This window comes from Salvelinus sp. IW2-2015, linkage group LG4q.1:29 (assembly GCF_002910315.2).
Source record: "Salvelinus sp. IW2-2015 linkage group LG4q.1:29, ASM291031v2, whole genome shotgun sequence".
NCBI lineage: Eukaryota > Metazoa > Chordata > Actinopteri > Salmoniformes > Salmonidae > Salvelinus > Salvelinus sp. IW2-2015.
The window spans coordinates 26,874,520-26,899,064 of NC_036842.1; the positions used below are offsets into that span (position 1 = coordinate 26,874,520).

Sequence of the window (24,545 nt, forward strand, 5' to 3'; positions counted from 1 at the left end):
TGAACGGTCTACAGTGTAATTGACATGGGGGGCTACAGTCCGGGTTCCAACAGATAATAAGTAATGTTCCTCACTTAATTTGTCAATTGGGATGTTTTCCCAGTACTGCCCCATTCCTGGTAGTCTGGCTGGTCATCCTGTGCCTGTTATATAAACTTGTTTAGAACTGGGCTGCATCTTAATCCAGGAAAGTTCTCTCCTAGAATCATCCCTAGCCAACTAAAGTATGCCAGGGAGCTAACCACGCTGGATACATGGCAGCATTATTTATATCACTTACAGCTGTCCAAGTGTCTGACATCTGTAGAGGGTAGTGAGCAAGAACAGAACAGAAAGTAGGGAACGCAGCCCTGGTCCGAGGCCATAGTTAAGCCCTGGGCTCTGTGTTATCATGGTCAGTATCCTGCCTCCTCCCTTAGCAGGAATGAGCTGATGTTAGTTTTGGATCAGCTAGTGGTCTCCTGAGCAACGTGACCCAAACACAGGGTGCTGTTTTGAAGTGCAGCTGCATCTACAGTGGAGAGGACAGAATATGATGTGATATATAACACACACATGCAAGCACAACATGCACGCTAAAAGACACACACACACACACACACACACACACACACACACACACACACACACACACACACACACACACACACACACACACACTAAAACACAAACATACACATTAAAAACACACACACACTTGCATATGGGAGAGTATGGGAACTGAATACATAACATTACATAATTAATTATCAACTATCAAAGCATATTGGGGACAGTTTCATCATATTGAAAATCCTAATGTTTCCCTAATGAGTGAAGTATGAGGGAGTTAAGAGAGCGAGAGACAGAGAGTTTGTTGTTTGAACCCAGGGAGTCTGGTTCTGTGTTTTCTCACTGAGTCATGCTTCCCCTCCCACCCACACACACTCCCACTAATTCCACACGCACTGCAGACGCCGCACACACCCACACCCACACTCCCACCAATTCCACACACACACACACACACACACACACACACACACACACACAAACACACCACACACACACACACAACACACACACACACACACACACACACACACACACACGGATATAACATTTCCCTCTGTCTTCAGAGGGCCCCTGATGTGTCCCCCATACAGCCAAGCCCAGCTCAGCATAATCTAATAGATGACAGTGATGGATGCTCTGACCATTTACTTGTAACATCAAAGTACAGGTGCAGTATTATTTGTGTTTTAGAGGAGTTTGTACAGTTTTAATATTTCAATATTTTCACTGTAAATTGTGAAATTGTACAATGTAGTAATGCTTTCCTGAACACATTGCTTCTCTCTCAAACTAAATTCTACATAGCAGTATTTGTGACTGTCTGAATTTGTCTATCATGAGAGGAGAGTTTACTGATGCAGCCAGGCAGTGTAGACAGACAGTAGCATGTCCAGCACTGTAATTTCAGCAGTAATGTAGGATTGGTTGAACTGGCCTTCCCACCTCATTCACTGGCTCTGGCACTGGCTGAATAATGTCATGTGATCTCCGGGAAAGAGAGGGGCCCATAGCCAGACAGGGACAGAGCTCTGTTAACTCAATCACAGGACACAAAGACACCTCCCTATACACGCATGCACACACAGACACACAAGCACACACACACACAGACAGCCGGCTGGATATAATAGCCTCATATTTAATGTGCCTCTCTAGACAGGAAAGACATGAACAGATAACACATGGTGGATTTGCAGCTCTCTGGACTCTGGTGCTGCTTTAGGTCAAAATTAGATTATCCAGTCTCTTCCATAAAGAAACATGTCTTTCTTACGTGTTGTCTTTGTAACTGTCCCCTATGAACCTTTCCCGGCAGTTTGTGGCCGTTACCATGAAAATGTCTGATTTGGGAATCGTTAAACTGGAAGGCAGATCCCACCTAACCCAATTGCAAGCCATCTGTATGAGTTACTTGACACTGTGAACCAGATTCCAGGTGGTGAATAGGTGTGTCAAAGTTCACAGTTATATTCTGATACCGTTACATTCAATGTCATGTCATTAGATAGAGGTTGATAAACAGCAGGCGCAACCGGTCTAGCTTGATTCTTTGTCAAGAATTGGCTTCCACTGGCTTCCCTGCTTTTTTAAAGTCAGCTACAGACAATATGTTCCCACTGGGCAAACACTGGTTGAATCAGTGTTTTGAAATTACGTTGAAATGAAATTATGTTGAACCAACATGGGATAGACGTTGAATTGACATCTGTGCCCAGTGGGTTATAGAATGAGGTTGACAGAGATGGTTCAGTGTTTCTGTGAATTCCTCTCCACACAGGAAGTTATTACAGTTTTTTTCAATTGCTAACAAGCATCAGTCAATACTGAAGCCCTTTTTTCAAAACTCTTCACACAGTTTGCATTACCAACATGCATCTTGGCCAAACAGTTAATCTCACCTCCAAAACTCACTCAAACCACTAAAACACTTGATGCATGCTTCAAAATAAGCTCGTTCGACCATAACACTGGCAACAATTCTCACTCAGAAAGCATACGTTGTCTCTCATAACACACTGACCTAAAAAACACTAACAACAGGAAGCATTACATAAATGATGAACTTCTCTTTAAAGTTCAAATGATTTTTCACAAAAATCAGTATAGAATAAGAATAACACCTTTTCACTTTATTGACTGTACTAAAGTATATGTAACAAGAATTAATAAAAAATGCAGCAATTTGCTTCAATAGCCTTTATTTATTATATATCTATACATATAGTAATTTACTTGTGAAAAATAAAAAGTTGAAACCAAAATCAAATTCCTGAAATTCCAGGGATGCAATAATAATTACAAAAAAACATCAACAACATGTATAGTATAATCACTCATACTGTACAGTACTGTGAGGGTTCTAGTTCTCCCTCTCTCCTGCATTTGGCCACAAGTTCTCATCAACATCATATCTTGTCTTCTCTGGTGATGCATCTTGTAAAGTATCTTCTGGAATGTCTAATCCAACCCTGGCAGTCTTCAGGAGAAGTGTCTCCACACCCCCGCATTCATGGCATCCAGAAAGGACATCTGGTCATGTGGATGGTGGTCATAAACCTTCCACCATGCAGTGAAAAACTCCTCTATGGGGTTTAGGAAGGGGGAGTATGGAGGCAGGAATAGTACTGACATCCTGGGATGTGCAGCAAACCAGTCTGACTGCAGCAGAGTGGTGGACTGCCCACACAATCCCACACAACAAAGGTAGGGAGTTTCTTGCCCCTCTCCTCTGCTTGCACAAGTCAATTATGCAGGTCATCCAGAAAATAAATGAGCCTCTCTGTATTGTAGGGGCCAATGAGTGGTTTGTGTAACAGCAAACCATCATTGGACAGTGCTGCACACGTTGTGATGTTAGCTCCTCTCTGGCCTGGGACATCCAGGTTGCTCTCTGTCAATCACATTCTTCCCCTGCGGCGTGTTTTTGCCAAGTTGAATCCAGCTTCATCCACAAAGATGAATGTACAGTCGTGGCCAAAAGTTTTGAGAATGACACAAATATGAATTTCCACAAAGTTTGCTGCTTCATTGTCTTTAGATATTTTTGTCAGATGTTACTATGGAATACTGAAGTATAATTACAAGCATTTCATAAGTGTCAAAGGCTTTTATTGACAATTACATGAAGTTGATGCAAAGAGTCAATATTTGCAGTGTTGACCCTTCTTTTTCCAAAGACCTCTGCAATCCGCCCTGGCATGCTGTCAATTAACTTCTGGGCCACATCCTGACTGATGGCAGCCCATTCTTGCATAATCAATGCTTGGAGTTTGTCAGAATTTGTGGGTTCTTGTTTGTCCACCCGCCTCTTGAGGATTGACCACAAGTTCTCAATGGGATTAAGGTCTGGGGAGATTCCTGGCCATGGACCCAAAATATCAATGTTTTGTTCCTCGAGCCACTTAGTTATCACGTTTGCCTTATGGCAAGGTGCTCCATCATGCTGGAAAATGCATTGTTCGTCACCAAACTGTTTCTGGATGGTTGGGAGAAGTTGCTCTCGGAGGATGTGTTGGTACCATTCTTTATTCATGGCTGTGTTCTTAGGCAAAATTGTGAGTGAACCCACTCCCTTGGCTGAGAAGCAACCCCACACATGAATGGTCTCAGGATGCTTTACTGTCGGCATGACACAGGACTGATGCTAGCGCTCACCTTGTCTTCTCCGGACAAGCTTTTTCCGGATGCCCCAAACAATCGGAAAGGGGATTCATCAGAGAAAATGACTTTACCCCAGTGCTCAGCAGTCCAATCCCTGTACCTTTTGCAGAATATCAGTCTGTCCCTGATGTTTTTCCTGGAGAGAAGTGGCTTCTTTGCAGCCCTTCTTGACACCAGGCCATCCTCCAAAAGTATTCACCTCACTGTGCGTGCAGATGCACACACACCTGCCTGCTGCCATTCCTCAGCAAGCTCTGTACTGGTGGTGACCCGATCCCGCAGCGGAATCAACTTTAGGAGACGGTCCTGGCGCTAGCTGGACTTTCTTGAGCGCCCTGCAGCCTTCTTCACAACAATTTTACCGTCCTCCTTAAAGTTCTTGATGATCAGATAAATGGTTGATTTAGGTGCAATCTTACTGGCAGCAATATCCTTGCCTGTAAAGCCCTTTTTGTGCAAAACAATGATGACGGCATGTGTTTCCTTGCAGGTAACCATGGTTGACAGAGGAAGAATAATGATTCCAAGTACCACCCTCCTTTTGAAGCTTCCAGTCTGTTATTCGAACTCAATCAGCATGACAGAGTGATCTCCAGCCTTGTCCTCGTCAACACTCACACCTGTGTTAACGAGAGAATCACTGACATGATGTCAGCTGGTCCWTTTGTGGCAGGGCTGAAATGCAGTGGAAATGTTTTTTGTGGGTTCAGTTCATTTGCATGGTAAAGAGGGACTTTGCAATTAATTGCAATACATCTGATCACTCTTCATAACATTCTGGAGTATATGCAAATTGCCATCATACAATCTGAGGCAGCAGACTTTGTGAAAATGAATATTTGTGTCATTCTCAAAACTTTTGGCCACGACTGTATATGCAGTTTGCCTGGCTTCCATCTCCGTTACTCTCTAAAATACAGTAAATCCACAGTTTTCCAGTACTTTACATTATGCATAGCTGTGTATGTGCCCTGTTTGGTTATTGAACAGACATCTTACCTGGACATATTGATACCGGAGTTCTTACACACGTTCACCATTTCTCTCAGGGTACAACTGCTTCATCCTTATTATGTTTCTCTAGGACTCTGGCAATTGTCGTTGTGCTGACCGTATTCACATTCCCAAAAGTGATATTGTCTGCCAGCACTCTGTCCCGAATTTTATTGCATTGATGCCAATTACCATGTCAACAATGCCAATTTCCTGCGTATCTGATAATATTTTGCTTCTCCCTCCTGTGGGAGGCAACCTTTGGATCCTACTGAAAAACACAAAACAGTCAATATATTTCAAAATGTAAATACATGTAAAAATGTGAACATACTGTATTGTACTGTAATATGTACTTCAATTATCACTGAAGGATGCACATCTCACCTGTTGTTTTGCCGGAAAATTCGTACTATTGATGCAACTGTTGAACGCTGCAGGTTTGGTTGCATCCTTAAACTGGCCTCTCTCAAAGAGACCATGGTTTACAACATGGTCAATAATTGTGGACCTTATCTCATCAGAGACCACCGCTTGGTCTTCCTCTCCTTTGTCATCCATGCATTCTCCCTCTCCCTGTCACTCTTCTATCCCCACCAACCTGTCTTCCTTGATCCATCTTTCCAAATTAAATCATTCCAAAGTCGTCCTCTTTTGTCTGTTTGGTAACGAGACTAAAAACAGGACACTTGGGTAGGCTTTCAGCTGAAATTGCAATCAGCTGTGTTTGGAATAATTCTATATTCTGCCAAGATGTTCTATATGTTTCAATCTGGTTACTGCAGAAATGCACGACATTTGCCATCATTCTGTTTTGAATGTTTTTTTAACAGTTTGGAAACAGTGTGTTAGCATTTGAAAACATGTTCTGCAATTATATAGTTTTGCAAGTAGGCTGCATCCTGCCTCCTATTTTGGTCTGGCCACAGCACCTCATCTACATCACAAGCGATGTTCTCCCTGGCTAACCAGCGGGGAAAGAATCTTCTGGAGTGACGGATCCAGCCGCCGAAAGCCCCCACAGCAACTTCACCACATGCACCCTCCATTGCCTGGAGAAAAGTCATGCGTGTGAGGGGATGGAGGTCATGCACCTTTTGTCGCTATCCTGAAAAAAACTCTTCAGTTGGGTTTAGGAATGGGGAATATGGTGGGAGGTATAGAACAATAAATTGTGGGTGGTCGATGAACCAGTTGCGGACCAGAGCAGCCAGGTGGAAACTCACATTGTCCCAAATGACAACATACCTGGGCTGCTCTGGTCCACCCCTCTGCTCCGCTGAAATGATGATGCCATGTAGTGTGTCCAGGAATGTGATGAGAAGGGGGGTGTTGTAGGGACCAAGGTTGGCATGGTGATGGAGGACGCCTTGCTGGCTAAAGGCTGTGCACATGGTGATATTCCCTCAACACTGTCCAGGAACATTATTGGCCATTGTGAATGTTCCGTCCCCTTCTTTTGGCTAGGTTGAAGCCAGCCTCATCAATGTAAATATAAACGTGCTGAATTGCAGCAGCATCCAGCTCCAAGACTCTCTGAAACAGACAACAAGACAATATGTGACATACCTAGAGCAGTCAATATGGTGAGGCACAATACAATGGATTACAGTACTGTAATGTGTCTATACAGTGCTGATATGATAGTAAATTCACAGTATAGTACTTACAAATATTCATAGCGCTGTTCTTTAACACTGAGTTTCCTCAAATGGCGCCCTGTAGATCCGTTTCATCCGGATTCGGTTGCGCTGTAATACACGGTCTAATGTAGACAAGCCCACCTGGTGAATGTTATTGAATATTGTGTTGTCTGCAATTATGTGGTTCTGGATTTCTCGTAGTCTAATGGCATTGTTTGCCGCCACCATGTTCACAATAGCGGTCTCCTGTTCTGGTGTGAACAGCTGGTGTCTTCCACCATGGCCTGGCCGTTTCTCAGTTCTGCAGAAGATCCACAAATATGATATGATTCGGATACAGTAAGCTAAAATAATCTTTTTTTTCTCAATATGAAATGACATTACTGTAACATAGGCCTACTGGTATGTCAGACTGCAGTATACATACATAAAGAGCATAGTGTAGATGGTAGGTAACTTACTGGTTGTTATTTCTGAATGTACAGATGATAGATGCAACTGTGTAGCGGCTCAGGTTGGGCTGAACTCTGTGCCCAGCCTCCCTCATACTCAACCCATGGTTGAGCACATGGTCAACCAATGTGGCCCTGATCTCATCTGAGACAACTGTCCTTCCTCATCCTCGTCCTCTCACTTATTCACCTCTAGCTCTTGCTTCATCATTGACTTCCATTTTCCTCCAAAACAGGAGAGCTCATCTGTGGCCTTTTATAGTGCTAAAGCTCTGATTTCTAAGTGAACAATTCAGCAACTAGTGTTTACATCTGTGAGGAGTGGGTGTTGCCAATTTGTACATAGAGTTTGGCATTGTGATTGGCGTTGCTTTCCTAAAATCTAAATAGATTTTAAATTTGTGCCTAATGTAGAGAACTTTTGTTTATTTAACTAGGCAAGTCAGTTAAGAACAAATTCTTATTTACAATGACGGCCTACCGGGAAACAGTGGGTTAACTGCCTTGTTCAGGGGAAGAACGACAGATTTTTACCTTGTCAGCTCAATTGAAAATTGAGAACTGAGTGTAAAGCAGGAATTGTGCTTGCAATTTTGCAGATTTGGTTTAGGGATTTGGTACATGAGTTTCAGGTTTCGGTGATTGCTTTCAAGTTCCAATTTTAGTGTGTAAACAATTGGGAAAAACTGTAAGCATTAATCACAGAAGGTGATTGCAGAAAATCCAAACTTAGTTTTAGTTTTACACTAATTTAATAATCTAGGAACAATGTTCATCATGATTGTTGGAGGATTCTTTAAGCTGAATTCTTTGTTCTGAACCTTGACAGGCAGACAGAACATTGGGATGGGGCTAGTTCAAAACAGCAAGGTCAGTTTACTTTCCCAAGGAAAACTAGCCTCTGGAAATAGACAGGAAAACATCGGGTTTTTTTTATTCTTGAGCGAGGTCAACATCAAATGCATTCCTCTTAAAGGGCTACATGGTCAATCTGCTGTCTGCATTGTCCGTGCAGCATTTAAGGCCTCTGCAGAAGTCAGGGCATTCATACTTCTTGCGCTTTGCGGAGCAACGCGGAATTGTTGTGAAGGAAGTTGTCAAGGAAGTGAGTTTCTGATTATACAGGACTTAATGTCAATGCAGAGCTACAGTATACAGAGCCCTCCGTATTGTTACAAAATTTGAGGAGCACGGCGATGCGCTATCGAACTTAATGGCGCCTCCGACCACATTTTCGGATTAAGCATAAATTGGCTCTTACGAGAATCACACTAAACCCAGACATTTTGATTTGTATAAATTATAGCTGCTTATAAATTACATTATCAAGTACATTATACAATAATGTGTTGTCCCACAGCTTTGGACCACTGATTTAATCATTGTTATAAATGTGCTCTGCAGTACCACAGGAGACTCAGCTGCAACTGTTGTCTTGAGGCCATTAGTAGTCGGTTTTTACAGAAAGTAATTCCTCGCCAAATGACTTCCCGTCCATTCTTATACCCACCCTTTCGCTCTTGAAGATCACAATTGGGCATTTCCTGGAAACTCCTGATGCTGACCATTATCAACATCAGTTCTGCACAAAATAGAGGAAATACATCTTTATATTATCATCAGCAAGCACCTCACTAAACAAAACATATCAAACTGACAAACAGCATACTTCAATATTCATATGATCTCAAAAGCGTTTTAGTTTAATGAAATTGTTGAAAAATATGAGTATCTCCTCTTGTCAGAATCTAGGAGTATAGGCGTACTGTGTACTGCACCTGGCTGTGTTCATATCGAACATTCATTCAAATGATAATAATACAAATAAAAAGCAGGCACTAACTGGGCCCGCCAGTGTAAAAAAAAGTGACATTTTCTATTTAACAGTTGTCCTAACAAGAAAACAGCATTGATCTCCATTCAGTAATTCCATTAAACGTTAACTGTCGACCCATGTGAAAGTTAGTCCTGTTGTTGACTCAAGTGATGACATCAGAAGATAGGAACGCGCGCCACCCTGGACAATTTCCATATTCTGCGTCACGGATGGACTGGGGAGGCGTAAACTGTCTGAAAGCGACAGTTAGTTCTCTATGCAGCAACAGAGAAGGAGACCAAACATACATACATACATACATACATACAGGTTGATAATAATATGTGTTCAGATCTAGAATAAACGCTTTAGGCTACATTAGTAAACCTTTTCATCTTTACTGGACTTCATTACAGTTCGGTGAGGTAGTAAATCTGTTCATCTTTATTGGACTTCATTACAGTTCTGCGAGAATGTTTTTCAAAGCCGTTCTATTCCTGGCAGGCGTGCATGCGGTTTCAGGCGTTTTTAACGGTGAGTAGAATTCGCCTGATCCGTGATAAAATGTATTACATACAAAGAATGTGTAGCCTACACTTTTAGACCCTACCTGAATTATAGCCATAGACTATTATTTGGAAAAGTTTCATTCTATGATATAAGCGTGTCGGTGTGGCACGGTGACTTATAACCGTTGCAACATAAAGTATTATGTGTAGTATTCATGAAACATTTACAGACCGTTACATATTCCAAAGTATAAAATACTACACTGAACAAAAATATAAACGCAACATGTAAGGTATTGGTCCCATGTTTCATGAGCTGAATTAAAAATCCCATAAATGTTCCATACACAAAAAAGGTTTATTTCTTAAAAATTGTCTGCACAAATTCGTGTACATCCCTTTTGGTGAGCATGTATCTTTTGCCAAGATATTCCATCCACCTAACAGGTGTGGCATATCAAGAAGCTGATTAAACAGCATGATTATTACACAGGTGCACCTTGTGCTGGGGACAATAAAAGGTCACACCAAAATGTCCACTTTCGTCACACAACACACATTTTGAGGGAGCGTGGCTGCACTGCTGCCCAGTCATGTGAAATCCATAGATTAAGCCCTAATGAATTTATTTAAATTGACAAATGTCCTTATATGAATTGCAACTCAGTAAAATCTTAGAAATTGTTGCGTTCAAATTTTTAAGTGTAAGTCAGGGATATTTATGAAGTTTTATTATAGGCCTACATTTTATCCTTTGCTTTTCTTGTCTGAAATAACTCTCCTTTTCATGATGCAACAAAACCGGTTGAAATGTATTGCGATACAATTTTAGAAGTGGTCTTGTTGAACACCATTTTATTGACAGAACCAGCATTTTATCAACAACGGAAAGTAGATTTTAAAGAAAGTTATTCCAATACCCATGTAGCACCTCTCATTTTCAGGACACACATTATAGTCATCCCATTTTCAAAGGGATCCTATAGGAACTTCAAACAGTCTGTTTCAGGTCCTCCATAACACTGAGCTCTATGACTATTATAATGTAGACTGCAGTGCTCCACACACCTATTCCCATGTGGGACTGACTTGCGTCTCTGTATTGTTTTCTTCCACAGGCAGCTCCATCGTGAGGACCTTTGCCAGGAGGTTAGTCACGGAAGGGTCCGCGGTCACAGACGAGCCAATAGATCTAGACCTACTGGACTACTACCCAGACATAGACAGTAATGGGTCTGGAGTTGGACTAAACAATGTGTCCGGACCGGGAGAGAGAGTTGGGTTTATAAATGGGTCCAGACTGGGACCGTTGGAACTGGGCGCTGCCAGGAATGCTACAGAAGTCTGGTCTTACACCATCTCTGTTATGGCCAACAACTTCCTCACAGGCCACCTCTCTACCATCTTCATCCCGACGCTTTACACCTTCGTCTTCTTCATCAGCGTGCCTCTTAACATTGTTGCCATGGTGACCTTTGCCCAACGGATCCGGCCCATGAAGCCGGCAGTGATCTACATGCTGAACCTGGCAGCCGCCGACCTGCTGTTCGCCCTGCTGCTGCCCTTCAAGATCGTCTACCACTACAATGGCAATGACTGGGGCTTCGGCGAGGGGTTGTGCCGCCTGGTCACTGCGGCTTTCTACTGCAACATGTACTGCTCCATCCTCCTCATGACCTGTGTCAGCGTGGACCGCCTGCTGGCAGTGGCCTACCCCATCAACTCCCTGGCCTGGAGGAGCCCCCGCAACGCAGCCTTGGCCTGTAGCGCCATGTGGATCCTGGCTGTGGGTGGCTCGCTGCCTCTTGTCCTCTCACAGCAGACGGTCTACTACGACCCACTGGATATCACCACCTGCCATGACATCCAGGACCTGGAGCTGTTAGAGGAGCAATACGTCTTCTTCTTTCCTATACTCTCCTGCACCCTCTACTTCCTGCCGCTGTTCATAATGGTGACCTGTTACTCCCGGGTGGTGCAGGTGCTCAACAAGGCTCCGTGCGGTGTTGTAGGTAAATACAAACCAGGGAAACCAGACATAATTACTTCATTTGGCTAATCTGTTTCTTAATCTTGATGCAGAAGGTCTGTTTAAAAAATACATCTCATTAGAGGATAATAATATTTTCTATTGTAATTTGATCTGATCTAGGCCGTTCAAGGCAGAAGGCGCGGGCTGTGGTGATGGCGGTTACCGTGCTTGTGGTGTTCGTGGTCTGTTTCACACCCACCAACTCCATTCTCCTCGCTCACTACCTCCAGATCGCTGGGCAGGTGGGTGGGGAGCCAGACGCTACCCATGTGGCCTACCTGGTGTCACTATGTTTGGGGAGCATCAGCTGCTGCCTGGACCCGCTGGTCTACTATTTTGGCTCGTCCCAGTGCCAGAGGCAGCTGGAGGGGGCGCTGGGATGCCAGATGGTCGCCGAGGGAAGGAAGAGTCTGGCCTCGTCCTCTGGTTCCTCCAGGACCAGCACCAGGACCAGAATAAGCACGAGGACCAGCACTAGGATTACTAAGGTGGACAGCTTCCAGGCCAGCCTCAGCAGCCAGTACAAGAAACTCCTGGTCTGATGGATAGATGGAGACACAGAGAGCTGTTTCTTTTTCACTGACAAAAATGTAAAAAATATATTTAGTATATGCTATATTTCCACTGTTTCAGACAGTGCAAGATGCTTCTGGTCTGACAGATAGACATGGACCAAAGCTAGGCTATTTCTGAGGAGAAAGAATGGATTTGGCTTGTATGATGAATTCAGTCAGACATTCATCCATAGGTCTGGGTTAGCTATGCCCAACTCTAAATATGAAGAAGAGATATACATTTCCGTTGTTTCAGACAGTGCAAGAAGCTGCTGTCCTGATTGTCATGGGCCAAAGTTGTTTCTGACCTGTACGACACTACAGTACCAAGAATATATATTTAGGGTAAGAGAAAAGGAAAATGTAAGTTTTGTGAAAATGTAATGGATAATACAATTTTTTATCTTTATCTTAAATATATTTCCCGTTGAAGTTGGTATTATTCCCCAAAACGGTTTATTTTAAGTTTGACGGTCTGCGATAAGGGAATAACAAAGGAGTCTTTGTATAATCATGTATTGTACCATTTCTTAAACACTCACTGTGAACAATACAAGGAAATGCTTTCGACGGCCTACTGGCCGTAGAGACATTTACCCAGCATTGTGAAATGTGTAGCCTATGCACTATGTTGTTAATGTTGTATAGAAATACCATGCAGTTTATTAGGTACACCCATCTTGTACCAGGTCGGACCCCCCTAAGCCTCAAGAACAGCCTGAATTCTTTGGGGCATGGAAAGGTTGCACAATTTCTATAAAGGGACCTAACGTCTGCCAGGAAAACATTCCCCACACCATTTCACCACCGCCACCAGCCTGTACCATTGACACCAGGCAGGAAGGGGCCATGTACTTATGCTGCTTACGCCAAATCCGGACTTTGCCATCATCATGATGCAACAGGAACCGGGATTCGTCGGACCAGGCAATGTTTTTCCACTCATCAATTGTCCAGTGTTGGTGATTACGTGCCCACTGAAGCCGCTTCTTCTTGTTTTTAGCTGATAGGAGTGTCCCGGTATGGTGTCTGCTGCAATGTTTTTAGAAACTTTTACAAATGACTCAAGACATTTCAGCTTTTCATTTTTAATTCAATAAGTATTCAATTATTTTGTTATGGCAAGCCTAAAAATGTGCTTAACATGTCACATTACAAGTTGCATGGACTCACTGTGTGCAATACTAGTGTTTAACATGAATTTTGAATGAGTACCTCATCTCTGTACCACACACATATCATTATCTGTAAGGTCCCTCATCAAGCTGTGAATTTCAAACACAGATTCAACCACAAAGACCAGGGAGGTTTTCCAATACCTTGCAAAGAAGGGCACCTATTGGTAGATGTGTAAATATAATAAAAGCAGACATTGAATGGTGTATCAATACACCCAGCGATACAGGCGTCTGTAGGAGCGAAGCCTTTTCGTGAACGAGGTGGTGTACCTTAATAAACTGACCACTGTGTGTATATTATCACTCCAATAACTTTAGCTCACACTCATTATTACTAAATGTTCCATTTGTGTGAATGTATAATCTATGCATTTAGAATTGGAAGAGCTGTTTGACTACTCAAATACCCAGACAAGTCAAGCAAAATGCATCAGTGCAGGTACTATGCTGCGTACAGACACGCTTGCGCACTCAACGATCGAAATATAACGTATTGCGGTACTACTTTGAGAGTAAGAAGTGCTGTGATACCCCCTATTGGTGTGAATTATACATCCTTCAAGTCAAGTACATTTACAGCACTTTGTCACAGTCCTGCATGTTGCATTACATACAGCAGGTGGCGCTACATACCTATTTAGTACAAACAAGTATTCCGTGGGATTTATATTTTGTCTGGAGGATAACATTAAATGAAAAAAATATTAAATGGTCTTAAAACCTCTCTGGGATAGGCGGGACGCTTGCGTCCCACTTGGCCAATAAGCCAGGGAAAATGTAGAGCGCCAAATAAAAAAGAAAATAATATAAAATCAAACTTTCATTAAATCACACATAAGATACCAAATTAAAGCTACACTCGTTGTGAATCCAGCCAACATGTCAGATTTCAAAAAGGCTTTTCGGCGAAAGCATAAGATGCTATTATCTGATGATAGCACAACAGTAAACAAAGAGAGTGTAGCATATTTCAACCCTGCAGGCGCAACACAAAACGCAGAAATAAAATATAAATCATGCCTTACCTTTGACAATTTTCTTTTGTTGGCACTCCAATATGTCCCATAAACATCACAAATGGTCCTTTTGTTCGATTAATTCCGTCCATATATGTCCAAAATGTCCATTTATTTGGCGCGTTTGATCCAGAAAAAAACAGCTTCCAATTTGCGCAACGTCACTACAAAATATCTCAAAAATTACCTCTAAACTTTGCCAAAACATTTCAAACTACTTTGGTAATACAACTGAAGTTATTTGTAAACGTTAATAATTGATCAAATTGAAGACGGGTCTATCTGTTTTCAATACAGGAGGACAACAAACTAACGATACTTTTCTAGTCTTGCGCAACTCTCAAACAGTACACATAACATTACACTGATTCCAGATGGCCGTTCTTCTTCATTGCACAAAGGAATAACCTCAACCTATTTCCAAAGACTGGTGACATCCAGTGGAAGCGGTAGGAACTGCAAACAGGTTGATTAGAAATCTAGTATCCCAATGAAATATCATTGAACAGACGGTGACCTAAAAAAAAAAAATCTGAATGGTTAGTCCTCGGGGTTTTGCCTGCTACATAAGTTCTGTGATACTCACAGACATGATTCAAACAGTTTTAGAAACTTCAGAGTGTTTTCTATCCAAATCTACTAATAATATGCATATCCTATATTCTGGGGATGAGTAGAAGGAAGTTGAAATTGGGCACGCTATTTATCCAAAAGTGAAAATGCTGCCCCCTATCCTAGAGAAGTTTTAAAGAAGGTATTTGTGCCATACTGTACAGAACATTACAAAAAACAATGGTAAATGTTTCAAATAAAGCTATCTGATTTTTTGTGTGTGTGATGTTGTATATTTTGTTTGTGGTTTAATTTCTTTCAAATTAATTTAAGGAATATAAATAATGGACACTGAGGCATTGTGAATAGCTGAAATATTGAGTAATACATGTTTATGCACACACTGGCAGTGACTCACCAATTTTGTCTCATAATTTAAGGTAGTTGACCAAATTAATTCCACATTAAAACCTTTTCATTTAGATAATTTATTTCCATTATGATTTGAAGACAATAGGTCAGATAACATTGTTACTTCTTGTCCCCTCTGTCCTTTCTTCCCATCATCACCATTCCTCTCCATTTCATTCCTCCGTTTCACCTGTACAAAGAAAAACAGAGCAAGAGAAAAGCACCCGAGAGTCCTCAAGCAAATAGCCATCTGCTCTGTTTATTGAACCAAACAGAGATGCTAGTGACTAACTCAAACAAAAAGATCAAACTGTTGTAACTTCCACTGACCCTGCCCTGAGTACACTGGACCTGATGCAAGACACACCACTTTCTCGTTACTCTCATAAACCTTTGCTCTGTGTTGCAACTGGGAACATAACGACAGAGAAGAGGGCAGGAGACATCAGCAGACAGGGAATCATATTCTTTAACTGTGAGGAAATGTTCTTGATGCACTCCTCTTTTCCATTGAAAGGCTATCCCACTATTTACTAGCCCTACCTACTACACATGCTGGTAGGTCTACTCTACTGCAGTACTGAGCTATACATTTCCTTAGGCCTATGCTTGTAAAGGAGGTACATTTGCACATCCGTTTTTCTGCATGTGGTAGTGAAGGTGCCCCTAGGCACAGCTCTAGGATTAGTTTATACCTTCCTCAACTTCAAGCCTAGGTGGAAAAATATAAAACTGACCTTAGATCAGTGTCTGAGGGCAACATCTGGACATACTACATTTTTTTAAATTTAATTTTACCTTTATTTAACTAGGCAAGTCAGTTAAGAACAAATTCTTATTTTCAATGACGGCCTAGGAACAGTGGGTTAACTGCCTGTTCAGGGGCAGAACGACAGATTTGTACCTTGTCAGCTCGGGGATTTGAACTTGCAACCTTTTCAGTTACTAGTCCAACGCTCTAACCACTAGGCTACCCTGCATCTGCTCAGGCAGACAGCCTGAACGACACAGGTGTGCATGGTCACGTGTCTTATAACATTACGCAGGTTTTTTCTTCCCACCTGTTATGTAAGGAAGGGGTGTGGTACCCTACCTCTTCCGTTTACTTCAACGTCGCACAGACAAAAGGAATACACAAACGCGTGTATCAGCATTCAACAACTCTTCATACATAGCAGATAGCTCAATGTTCGAAGGTTTTGTGGAAGTTAACATAGGTTTTCAGCCACATTGGTTGAAACTTATATTTTTATTGGCCTGCGTCGATCTCTGTCTGTCTCAGAAACATGGTAAGAGAAAGCTTTTTGCCTCTAATTCTCTCGTTATTACTTTTTTCCCCGATCAGATAGACGTTATGATATTCTTTATTGCTTTGGAAAATGTATTGTGTCGGATTCCCTCGATCTGATTCCTTTGAATGCAGAGTTTGTGAAATACCCCAAAACGTGATGATATTTCCAATGTCGGTGTGGTTACAAACCTCAAGACATCAATGAGTGATGTCATCATCCCACATGGCAATGGGCTTGTTCAACATTGCTGCGACAGTGCAGGCGACTGCTTAGTGACTTATCTACAAATCACCTTGCATTTTCATTTATTTATTTATTTCACCTTTATTTAATTGAGAACAAGTTCTCATTTACAACTGCGATCTGGCCAAATAAAGCAAAGCAGTGTGACACAAACAACACAGAGTTACACATGGAATAAACAAACGTACTGTTAGTAACACAATAGACAAGTCTATATACAGTGTGTGCAAATGAAGTAAGATTAGGGAGGTAAGGCAATAAATAGGCCGTAGTGGCGAAATAATTGGTGAAATAATAAACACCGGAGTGATAGATGTGCAGAAGATGAATGTGCAAGTAGAGATACTGGGGTGCAATGGAGCAAAAAATAAATAACAATATGGGGATGGGGTAGTTGGGTGGGCTATTTACAGATGGGCTATGTACAGGTGCAGTGATCTGTAAGCTGCTCTGACAGCTGATGCTTAAAGTTAGTGAGGGAGATATAAGTCTCCAGCTTCAGTGATTTCGTTCAAGTCATTGGCAGCAGAGAACTGGAAGGAAAGGCGGCCAAAGGAGGAATTGGCTTTGGGGGTGACCAGTGAAATATACCAGTGGAGCGCGTGCTACGGGTGGGTGTTGCTATGGTGACCAGTGAGCTAAGGCGGAGCTTTACCTAGCAAAGACATAGTTGACCTGGAGCCAGTGGGTTTGGCGACAAATATGAAGCGAGGGCCAGCCAACGAGAGCATACAGGTCGCAGTGATGTGTAGTATATGAAGTTTTAGTGACAAAACGGATGGCACTGTGATAGACTGCATCCAATTTGCTGAGTAGAGTGTTGGAGGTTATTTTGTAAATTACATCGCCGAAGTCAAAGATCGGTAGGATAGTCAGTTTTACGAGGGTATGTTTGGCACCATGAGTGAAGGATGCTTTGTTGCGAAATAGGAAGCCGAGTCTAGATGTAATTTTGGATTGGAGCTGCTTAACACTTCTTATGGCTGCAATCCCGTTAACGGGATGATATGACAACAGCCAGTGAAAGTGCAGGGCGCCAAATTCAAACAACAGAAATCTCATAATTAAAATTCCTCAAACATACATGTATCTTATACCATTTTAAAGGTAATCTTGTTGTTAATCCCACGAAAGTGTCCGATTTCAAATAGGCTTTACAGCGAAAGCACCACAAACAATTATGTTAGGTCACCGCAAAATCACAGACAAACACAGTCATTTTTCCAGCCAAAGACAGGAGTCACAAAAAGCAGAAATAGAGATAAAATGAAACACTAACCATTGATGATCTTCATCAGATGACACTCATAGGACTTCATGTTACACAATACATATATGTTTTGTCCCGTGTGGCTCAGTTGGTAGAGCATGGCACTTGCAACGCCAGGGCTGTGGGTTCATTCCCCACGGGGGGACCAGGATGAATATGTATGAACGTTCCAATTTGTAAGTCGCTCTGGATAAGAGCGTCTGCTAAATGACTTAAATGTAAATGTAAATAAAGTTCATATTTATATCCAAAAACCTCAGTTTACATTGGCGGCATGTTCAGAAATGCTTCCAAAATATCCGGAGAAATTGCAGAGAGCCACGTCAAATAACATAAATACTCATCATAAACTTTGATGAAAGATACATGTTTTACATAAAATTAAAGATACACTTGTTCTTAATGCAACCGCTGTGTCAGATTTCAAAAAAGCTTTACGGCAAAAGCACAATATTCAATAATCTGAGAACAGCGTTCAGCCACAAAAGGAAGCCATACAGTTACCCACCAAATTGTGCAGTCAACAAAACTCATAAAAAGCATTATAAATCTTCACTTACCTTTGCTGATCTTCGTCGGAATGCACTCCCAGGACTCCCACTTCCACAAGAAATGTTTGTTTTGTTCGGTAATGTCCATCATTTATGTGTTTTGTTAGCGTGTTTGGTAAACAAATCCAAAGTCAGGAAGCGCGTTCACTAAAGCAGACGAAATGTCAAAAAGTTCCGTAACAGTCAGTAGAAACATGTCAAACGATGTATTGAATCAATCTTTAGAATGTTTTTAACATAAATCTTCAGTAACAGAGCTCCATCTCATGTGAACGCGCATGGTCAGAGCATGGTCAGGTCATGATAGACCTGACTAATTCCTGTCTCCTTCGGCCCCACTTCACAGTAGAGGCATCAAACAAGGTTCTACAGACTGTTGACATCTAGTGGAAGCCGTAGGAAGTGCAAACTCATCCATATCCCACTGTGTATTCAATAGGGTCTTGGTTGAAAATCGACCAACCTCAGAATTCCCACTTCCTGTTTGGATTTTTTGCCTGCCATATGAGTTCTGTTATACTCACAGACATCATTCAAACAGTTTTAGAAACTTCAGAGTGTTTTCTATCCAATACAAATAATAATATGCATTATCTTAGCAACTGGGACTGAGGAGCAGGCAGTTTACTATGGGCACCTCTGGGCACCTTTCATCCAAGCTACTCAATACTGCCCCTGCAGCCATAAGAAGTTAATGTGAGTCTGGTAGGAGAGTTCACAGTCTACCAGACAGACATCATCAATAACGACTCATTTATTAGTTGTAGATCAGTTAGTCAGTCACAATTTACCCATGATACATCACGGTTTTGATGCTCGAACACGGCCACAGACACACACATTTTGTCAGTCGAGAGTTTTGATAGGGTGTAATTGCAGCTGCAATTCGGGGCGTTCCTGCATGCGGGCATTCCTGCATCGGCAGGAACCCCTCTTTATACACTACATCACCAAGAGTATGTGGACACCTGCTCATCGAACATCTTATTCCAAAATCATGGCATTAATATGGAGTTGGTCACCCTGAACTCATCTGGGAAGGCTTTCCACTCGATGTTGGAACATTGCTCTGGGGATTTGCTTCCATTCAGCCACGAGCATTAGTGAGGTCAGGCACTGATGTTGGGCGATTAGGCCTGACTCGTAGTCAGCGTCCCAAATTCATCCCAAAGGTGTTCGATGGGGTTGAGGTCAGGGCTCTGTGCGGGGCAGTCAAGTTCTTCCACACCGATCTCGACAAACCATTTCTATGGACCTCGCTTTGTGCACGGGGGAAATGTCATACTGAAACAGGAAAGGGCCTTCCACAAACTGTTAAATGTTGGAAGCATAGAATGGTCTAGAATGTCATTGAATGCTGTAGCATTACGATTTCTCTTCACTGGACCTAAGGGGCCTAGCCCGAACCATGAAAAACAGCCCCAGACATTATTCCTCCTCCACCAAACATTACAGTTGGCACTATGCATTGGGGAGGGTAGCGTTCTCCAGGCATCCGCCAAATCCAGATTCGTCTTTCGTCTTTCTGATGGTGAGGCGTGATTCATTACGCCAGAGAACGCGTTTCCACTGCTCCCGTCCAATGGTGGCGCATTGCGCATGGTGATCTTAGGCTTGTGTGCGGCTGCTCGACCATGGAAACCCACTTCATGAAGCTCCCAACAAACAGTTATTGTGCTGACATTGCTTCCAGAGGCAGTTTGGAACTCGGTAGTGAGTGTTGCAACCGAGGACGGATGATTTTTGCGCTTCGCGCTTCAGCACTCGGCAGCCCCATTCTGTGAGATTGTGTGCCCTACCACTTCGCGGATGAGCCGTTGTTGGTCCTGGACGTTTCCACTTCACAATAACAGCACATAGAGTTGACCGGGGCAGCTTTAACAGGCCAGAAATTTGACAAATTGACTTGTTGGAAAGGTGGCATCCTATGACAGTACCAGGTTGAAAGTCACTGAGCTCTGCAGTAAGGCCATTCTGCTGCCAATGTTTGTCTATTGAGATTGCATGGCTGTGTGATCGATTTTATACACCTGTCAGCAACTGGTGTGGCTGAAATGGCCGAATCCACTAATTTGAAGGGGTGTCCATACCTTTTTATATATAGGGTACTTCTACTTTTAAGCTAGGACTCTGGTACACAGCGACAGCGGTGTCGCTCCAGTACAGTAGGTAGCAGTAATGCACCATATCGTTGGATGCCAAAGGCCAATAAACCCCACAGAAAAAGAGGCGGAGGCAACAACAGTTTCTAGCTAGCTAGGACAATGGTAGATACTGTCCTCTGCCCCAGCCTGTCAGGCACTGTTTTCCAGCAGTTCTGTTAACAAGGGTGAGAGCAGGTGTTTAGGAACCAGGGTGCTAGCTAGCTAGTTAGCAAGCTAGGACTTGGTACACAGCAGGCGGGAGAGATAGCTAGCTAGCACACCGGTAAACTGTGTACTTTGCCCCCGCCTGTTTTCCCGCAGTTTTGTTAATGACGGCGAGGGTCAGTGTTGTAGGTGTTCGGCAGGTGTTTAGGAAACTGGGTGCTAGCTCGTTAGCTAGCTAGGACTCTGATACACAGCAGGTGGGATAGATAGTTAGCTGGCAATAGCTAGGATACCAGTAGACAGTGTCCTTCGCCCCTGCCTGTTGGGCACTGCTTTCCCACAGTTCTGTTAACAACGGCGAGGGTAGATGTTCTGCAGGCGGGAGCGAAGGACACTGTGTGCTAGCTAGCTAGGAAGACTCCGGCACAAAGCAGACTGGGAGTGACACCGGTAGCTAGCTAGCTAGGACACCGGTTGACTGTCATTCGCCCCCGAAAAACTCAGATGAAGGAACACCATCATATACAATATTGATATTTTTTTTACTGAAAATGACCACTTTAAGGAGTATACTACAAAGCAGGATCAATGAATTAGCCAGCTAACCTTGATGACCAGAAATAACTTTTTCTGGTTCATAAAGAAAACTACACTTAAATACAGTATGTGTTTTTTGGTTGTTGAGTTAAGTAGACATTGCCCACTTATCCTTATTCTCCTTGTTCCTACTTTTTGTTTACCCCTCTGGCGTCTTATTAGTTGATTTCAAATAAATGTTACTTTTGATATAGTTGACATAACAACAATAAAAAAGTAATAATCGAGGCATCTACCTGACAGCGAAGTAAATAAGTCACAAATGTCTATTGTATTCAAATGGCATACATTGTAACCTCATTGTTGGAAGTCCTTAAACAGTCCTGTTTATAATCCCCTTGTTTCTCGCCTCTTTCTCAGAGCGTTTTAATGCTGCCATTGACGACCGAGGATTCTCAGGGAACGAGACAATGGAGGGGGTGGGGGTCTCCCTGACGGCCCTCATGGTTCTGGACAGTCATCTGACCACGGTGTTCCTCCCCATCGTCTACATAGTGGTGTTTGCTGTGGGGCTGCCCACCAACACCATGGCCATCTGGGTCTTCCTGTTCAGGACCAAGAAGAAGCACCCTGCCACCATCTACATGGCCAACCTGGCTCTGTCTGACCTGCTCTTTGTCATCTGGACGCCTCTGAAGATCGCCTACCACTTCAACGGTAACGACTGGATCTATGGAGAGGGGCTGTGTAAAGTCCTGGTGGGCTTCTTCTATGGGAACATGTACTGCTCCATCCTCTTCATCACCTGTATCAGTGTCCAGCGCTACTGGGCCATCGTTTACCCCCTCTCCCAGGATTGTAGGAACAACCATGTAGCCATCGGTGTCTCGGTCGCAGTCTGGGTGGGTGTCTGGCTGCTGACCACCCCTCTCTACCTCTACGACCAGACAGTCAAGGTGACCAACCTCAACATCACCACCTGCCACGACGTCGTCCGGCCCAGCCAAAATAGCATGGCCGTCGGCTACTTCCTGACCATGGGAACCCTTGGATTTGTAGTTCCCACTGTGGTGTGCGTGGTGGCCTACGTTCTGATGCTCAAGTCCCTGAGGAACTCAATGACGGACAGCAGCATCTCTAAGAATCGGCGCAAGGCTGTGGTGCTCATCATTACTGTGCTGGTCATGTTCCTGGTCTGTTTCACCCCCAGTAACATCATGCTGCTGGTGCACTACTCCCTCCTGCTGGCCGGAGTAGTGAACGATGGCTACGGCTTTTACATCACCACCCTGTGTCTGGCCGCCCTCAACAGCTGTGTGGATCCATTCATCTACTACTTCATCTCAGAGGAGTTCAGGGAGCACGTGAAGAACACGCTGAGGTGCCGCAGTGAGAGGACAGTGGCAAGGATGAGGGTCTCGTTCAGCGCTCTTAAGTACTCCAAGAAAAAAAGCACCTACACGTCAGACTCAGGGAACACACAGAGCAGCTCCTGTTAAGGGGGTTGTCATGTGGAGATGGAAGTTGGCTGTACTGATGTTTTTAAAGTACTGGACGGGTGAAAGGGAATAGCTGGTGACCATCTGCCATGTTGCTTTCACCTGACTTGTTTCATCATTATTAATGGAAAAGGTGCCATTTTAAACTGAGATGCAACCACAGACTACTTCATATTATGTGCTAGTGTTACATTGGCTTCTCTTCCCTCATACATGATATTTACATGGAGATTTTGTTTGTTTTATATAGAGGGCAAAATTAGTAAGAGTGATGAGGCAAATTGTTTTTATTCCACGTTACTGATCCATCCTCCACGTTTAGACAATCAGATGTCCATTAAGTTTGTTCCAGTGTGGAGCTCTCCGAAACTGTCAACTTAGTTCTCAGTGCCCTGCACTGACCCTTCACTTCTTTAAGTGAGCCATTCACCTACAGTACCTAGTGAAAGTCTACACACCCCTTGCACAGTTATGGCATTTTCTATACCACCTGCTTGACATTTTCAAAGTGAAAGAAAAAGTATAGACAATGTTTGAAAAAAATAAACAAAGATGTCTTGTTTGTATTCACATCCCATAGTTAACACTTAGTGGAAGCACCTTTGGCAGCAATTCCAGCTGAAAGTCATTTTGAATAACATTCTACCTACTCTTAGCTTAACATTATATCCATTGTTTTTGTCAAAATTGCTCAAACTCAGTGCATTTGGTTGGGAATCATTGATGAAGGCAAACAGTCTTTGATTTTCAAGCAGATTTAAGTCAGGATGGAAACTGGACCCCTCTGAAACACTCAACACCTCTTGGAATGCCATTCTGGTGTGTCTTGTTATTCAAATTTCTGTAATTGTCCCCCTTGACTTTTTCCACATTTTGTTACGTTACAGCCTTATTCTAAAATGTATTAAATAGTTTTTCCCCCTCATCAATCTACACACAATACCCCATAATGACAAAGCAAAAACTGTTTTTTTTTTCATTTTTGGGAGAAAAAAAAAATATATATATCAAATTTACCTTTACTCAGTACTTTGTTGAAATCTTCTTGGGTATGACGCTACAAGCTTGGCACACCTGTATTTGGGGAGTTTCTCCCATTCTTCTCTGCATATCCTCTCAAGCTCTGTCAGGTTGGATGGGGAGCATCGCTGCACAGCTATTTTCAGTTCTCTCCAGAGCTGCTCAATCGGGTTCAGGTCCGGGCTCTGGCTGGGCCATTCAAGGACATTCAGAGACTTGTCCCGAAGCCACTCTTGGATTGTTTTGGCTGTGTGTTTAGGGTCGTTGTCCTTTTGGAAGGTGAACCACCCCAGTCTGAGGTCCTGAGTGGTCTGGAGCAGGTTTTCATCAAGGATCTCTCTGTACATTGCTCCGTTCATCTTTCCCTCGATACTGATTAGTCTCCCACAGCATGATGCTGCCACCACCGTGCTTCACCGTAGGGATGGTGCCAGTTTTCCTCCAGACGTGATG

The 24,545-nt window shown here is 43.0% G+C and overlaps 2 protein-coding genes and 1 long non-coding RNA gene across 4 annotated transcripts; 2 read left to right on the forward strand and 1 right to left on the reverse strand.

The window, feature by feature from the left end:
- Window positions 1-3,736: 3,736 nt before the first annotated feature.
- On the reverse strand, window positions 3,737-9,312 carry LOC111961751 (uncharacterized). The gene is made up of 5 exons (XR_002877039.2): window positions 9,082-9,312; window positions 8,814-8,885; window positions 6,879-7,152; window positions 5,596-6,744; window positions 3,737-5,479 (listed from the first exon to the last, which is right to left on the reverse strand). It is a non-coding gene; the product is annotated as an uncharacterized lncRNA (long non-coding RNA).
- Window positions 9,313-9,380: 68 nt separating this feature from the next.
- Window positions 9,381-15,235, forward strand: LOC111961750 (proteinase-activated receptor 1). The gene is made up of 3 exons (XM_023984258.2): window positions 9,381-9,653; window positions 10,747-11,640; window positions 11,781-15,235. The coding sequence occupies exons 1-3, from the start codon at window positions 9,593-9,595 to the stop codon at window positions 12,200-12,202; spliced, it is 1,377 nt and encodes a 458-aa protein (XP_023840026.1). The 5' UTR covers window positions 9,381-9,592; the 3' UTR covers window positions 12,203-15,235.
- A 557-nt stretch (window positions 15,236-15,792) lies between these two features.
- LOC111961752 (proteinase-activated receptor 2-like) lies at window positions 15,793-24,129 on the forward strand. Of its 2 annotated transcripts, none has more exons than XM_023984261.2 (2): window positions 15,793-15,929; window positions 21,994-24,129. In XM_023984261.2, the coding sequence occupies exon 2, from the start codon at window positions 22,044-22,046 to the stop codon at window positions 23,070-23,072; it is 1,029 nt and encodes a 342-aa protein (XP_023840029.1). In that variant the 5' UTR covers window positions 15,793-15,929; window positions 21,994-22,043; the 3' UTR covers window positions 23,073-24,129. The 2 variants fall into 2 exon arrangements, with proteins under 2 accessions (XP_023840029.1, XP_023840028.1); XM_023984260.2 differs by lacking the exon at window positions 15,793-15,929 and adding an exon at window positions 16,461-16,660.
- The last annotated feature ends 416 nt before the right edge of the window (window positions 24,130-24,545 follow it).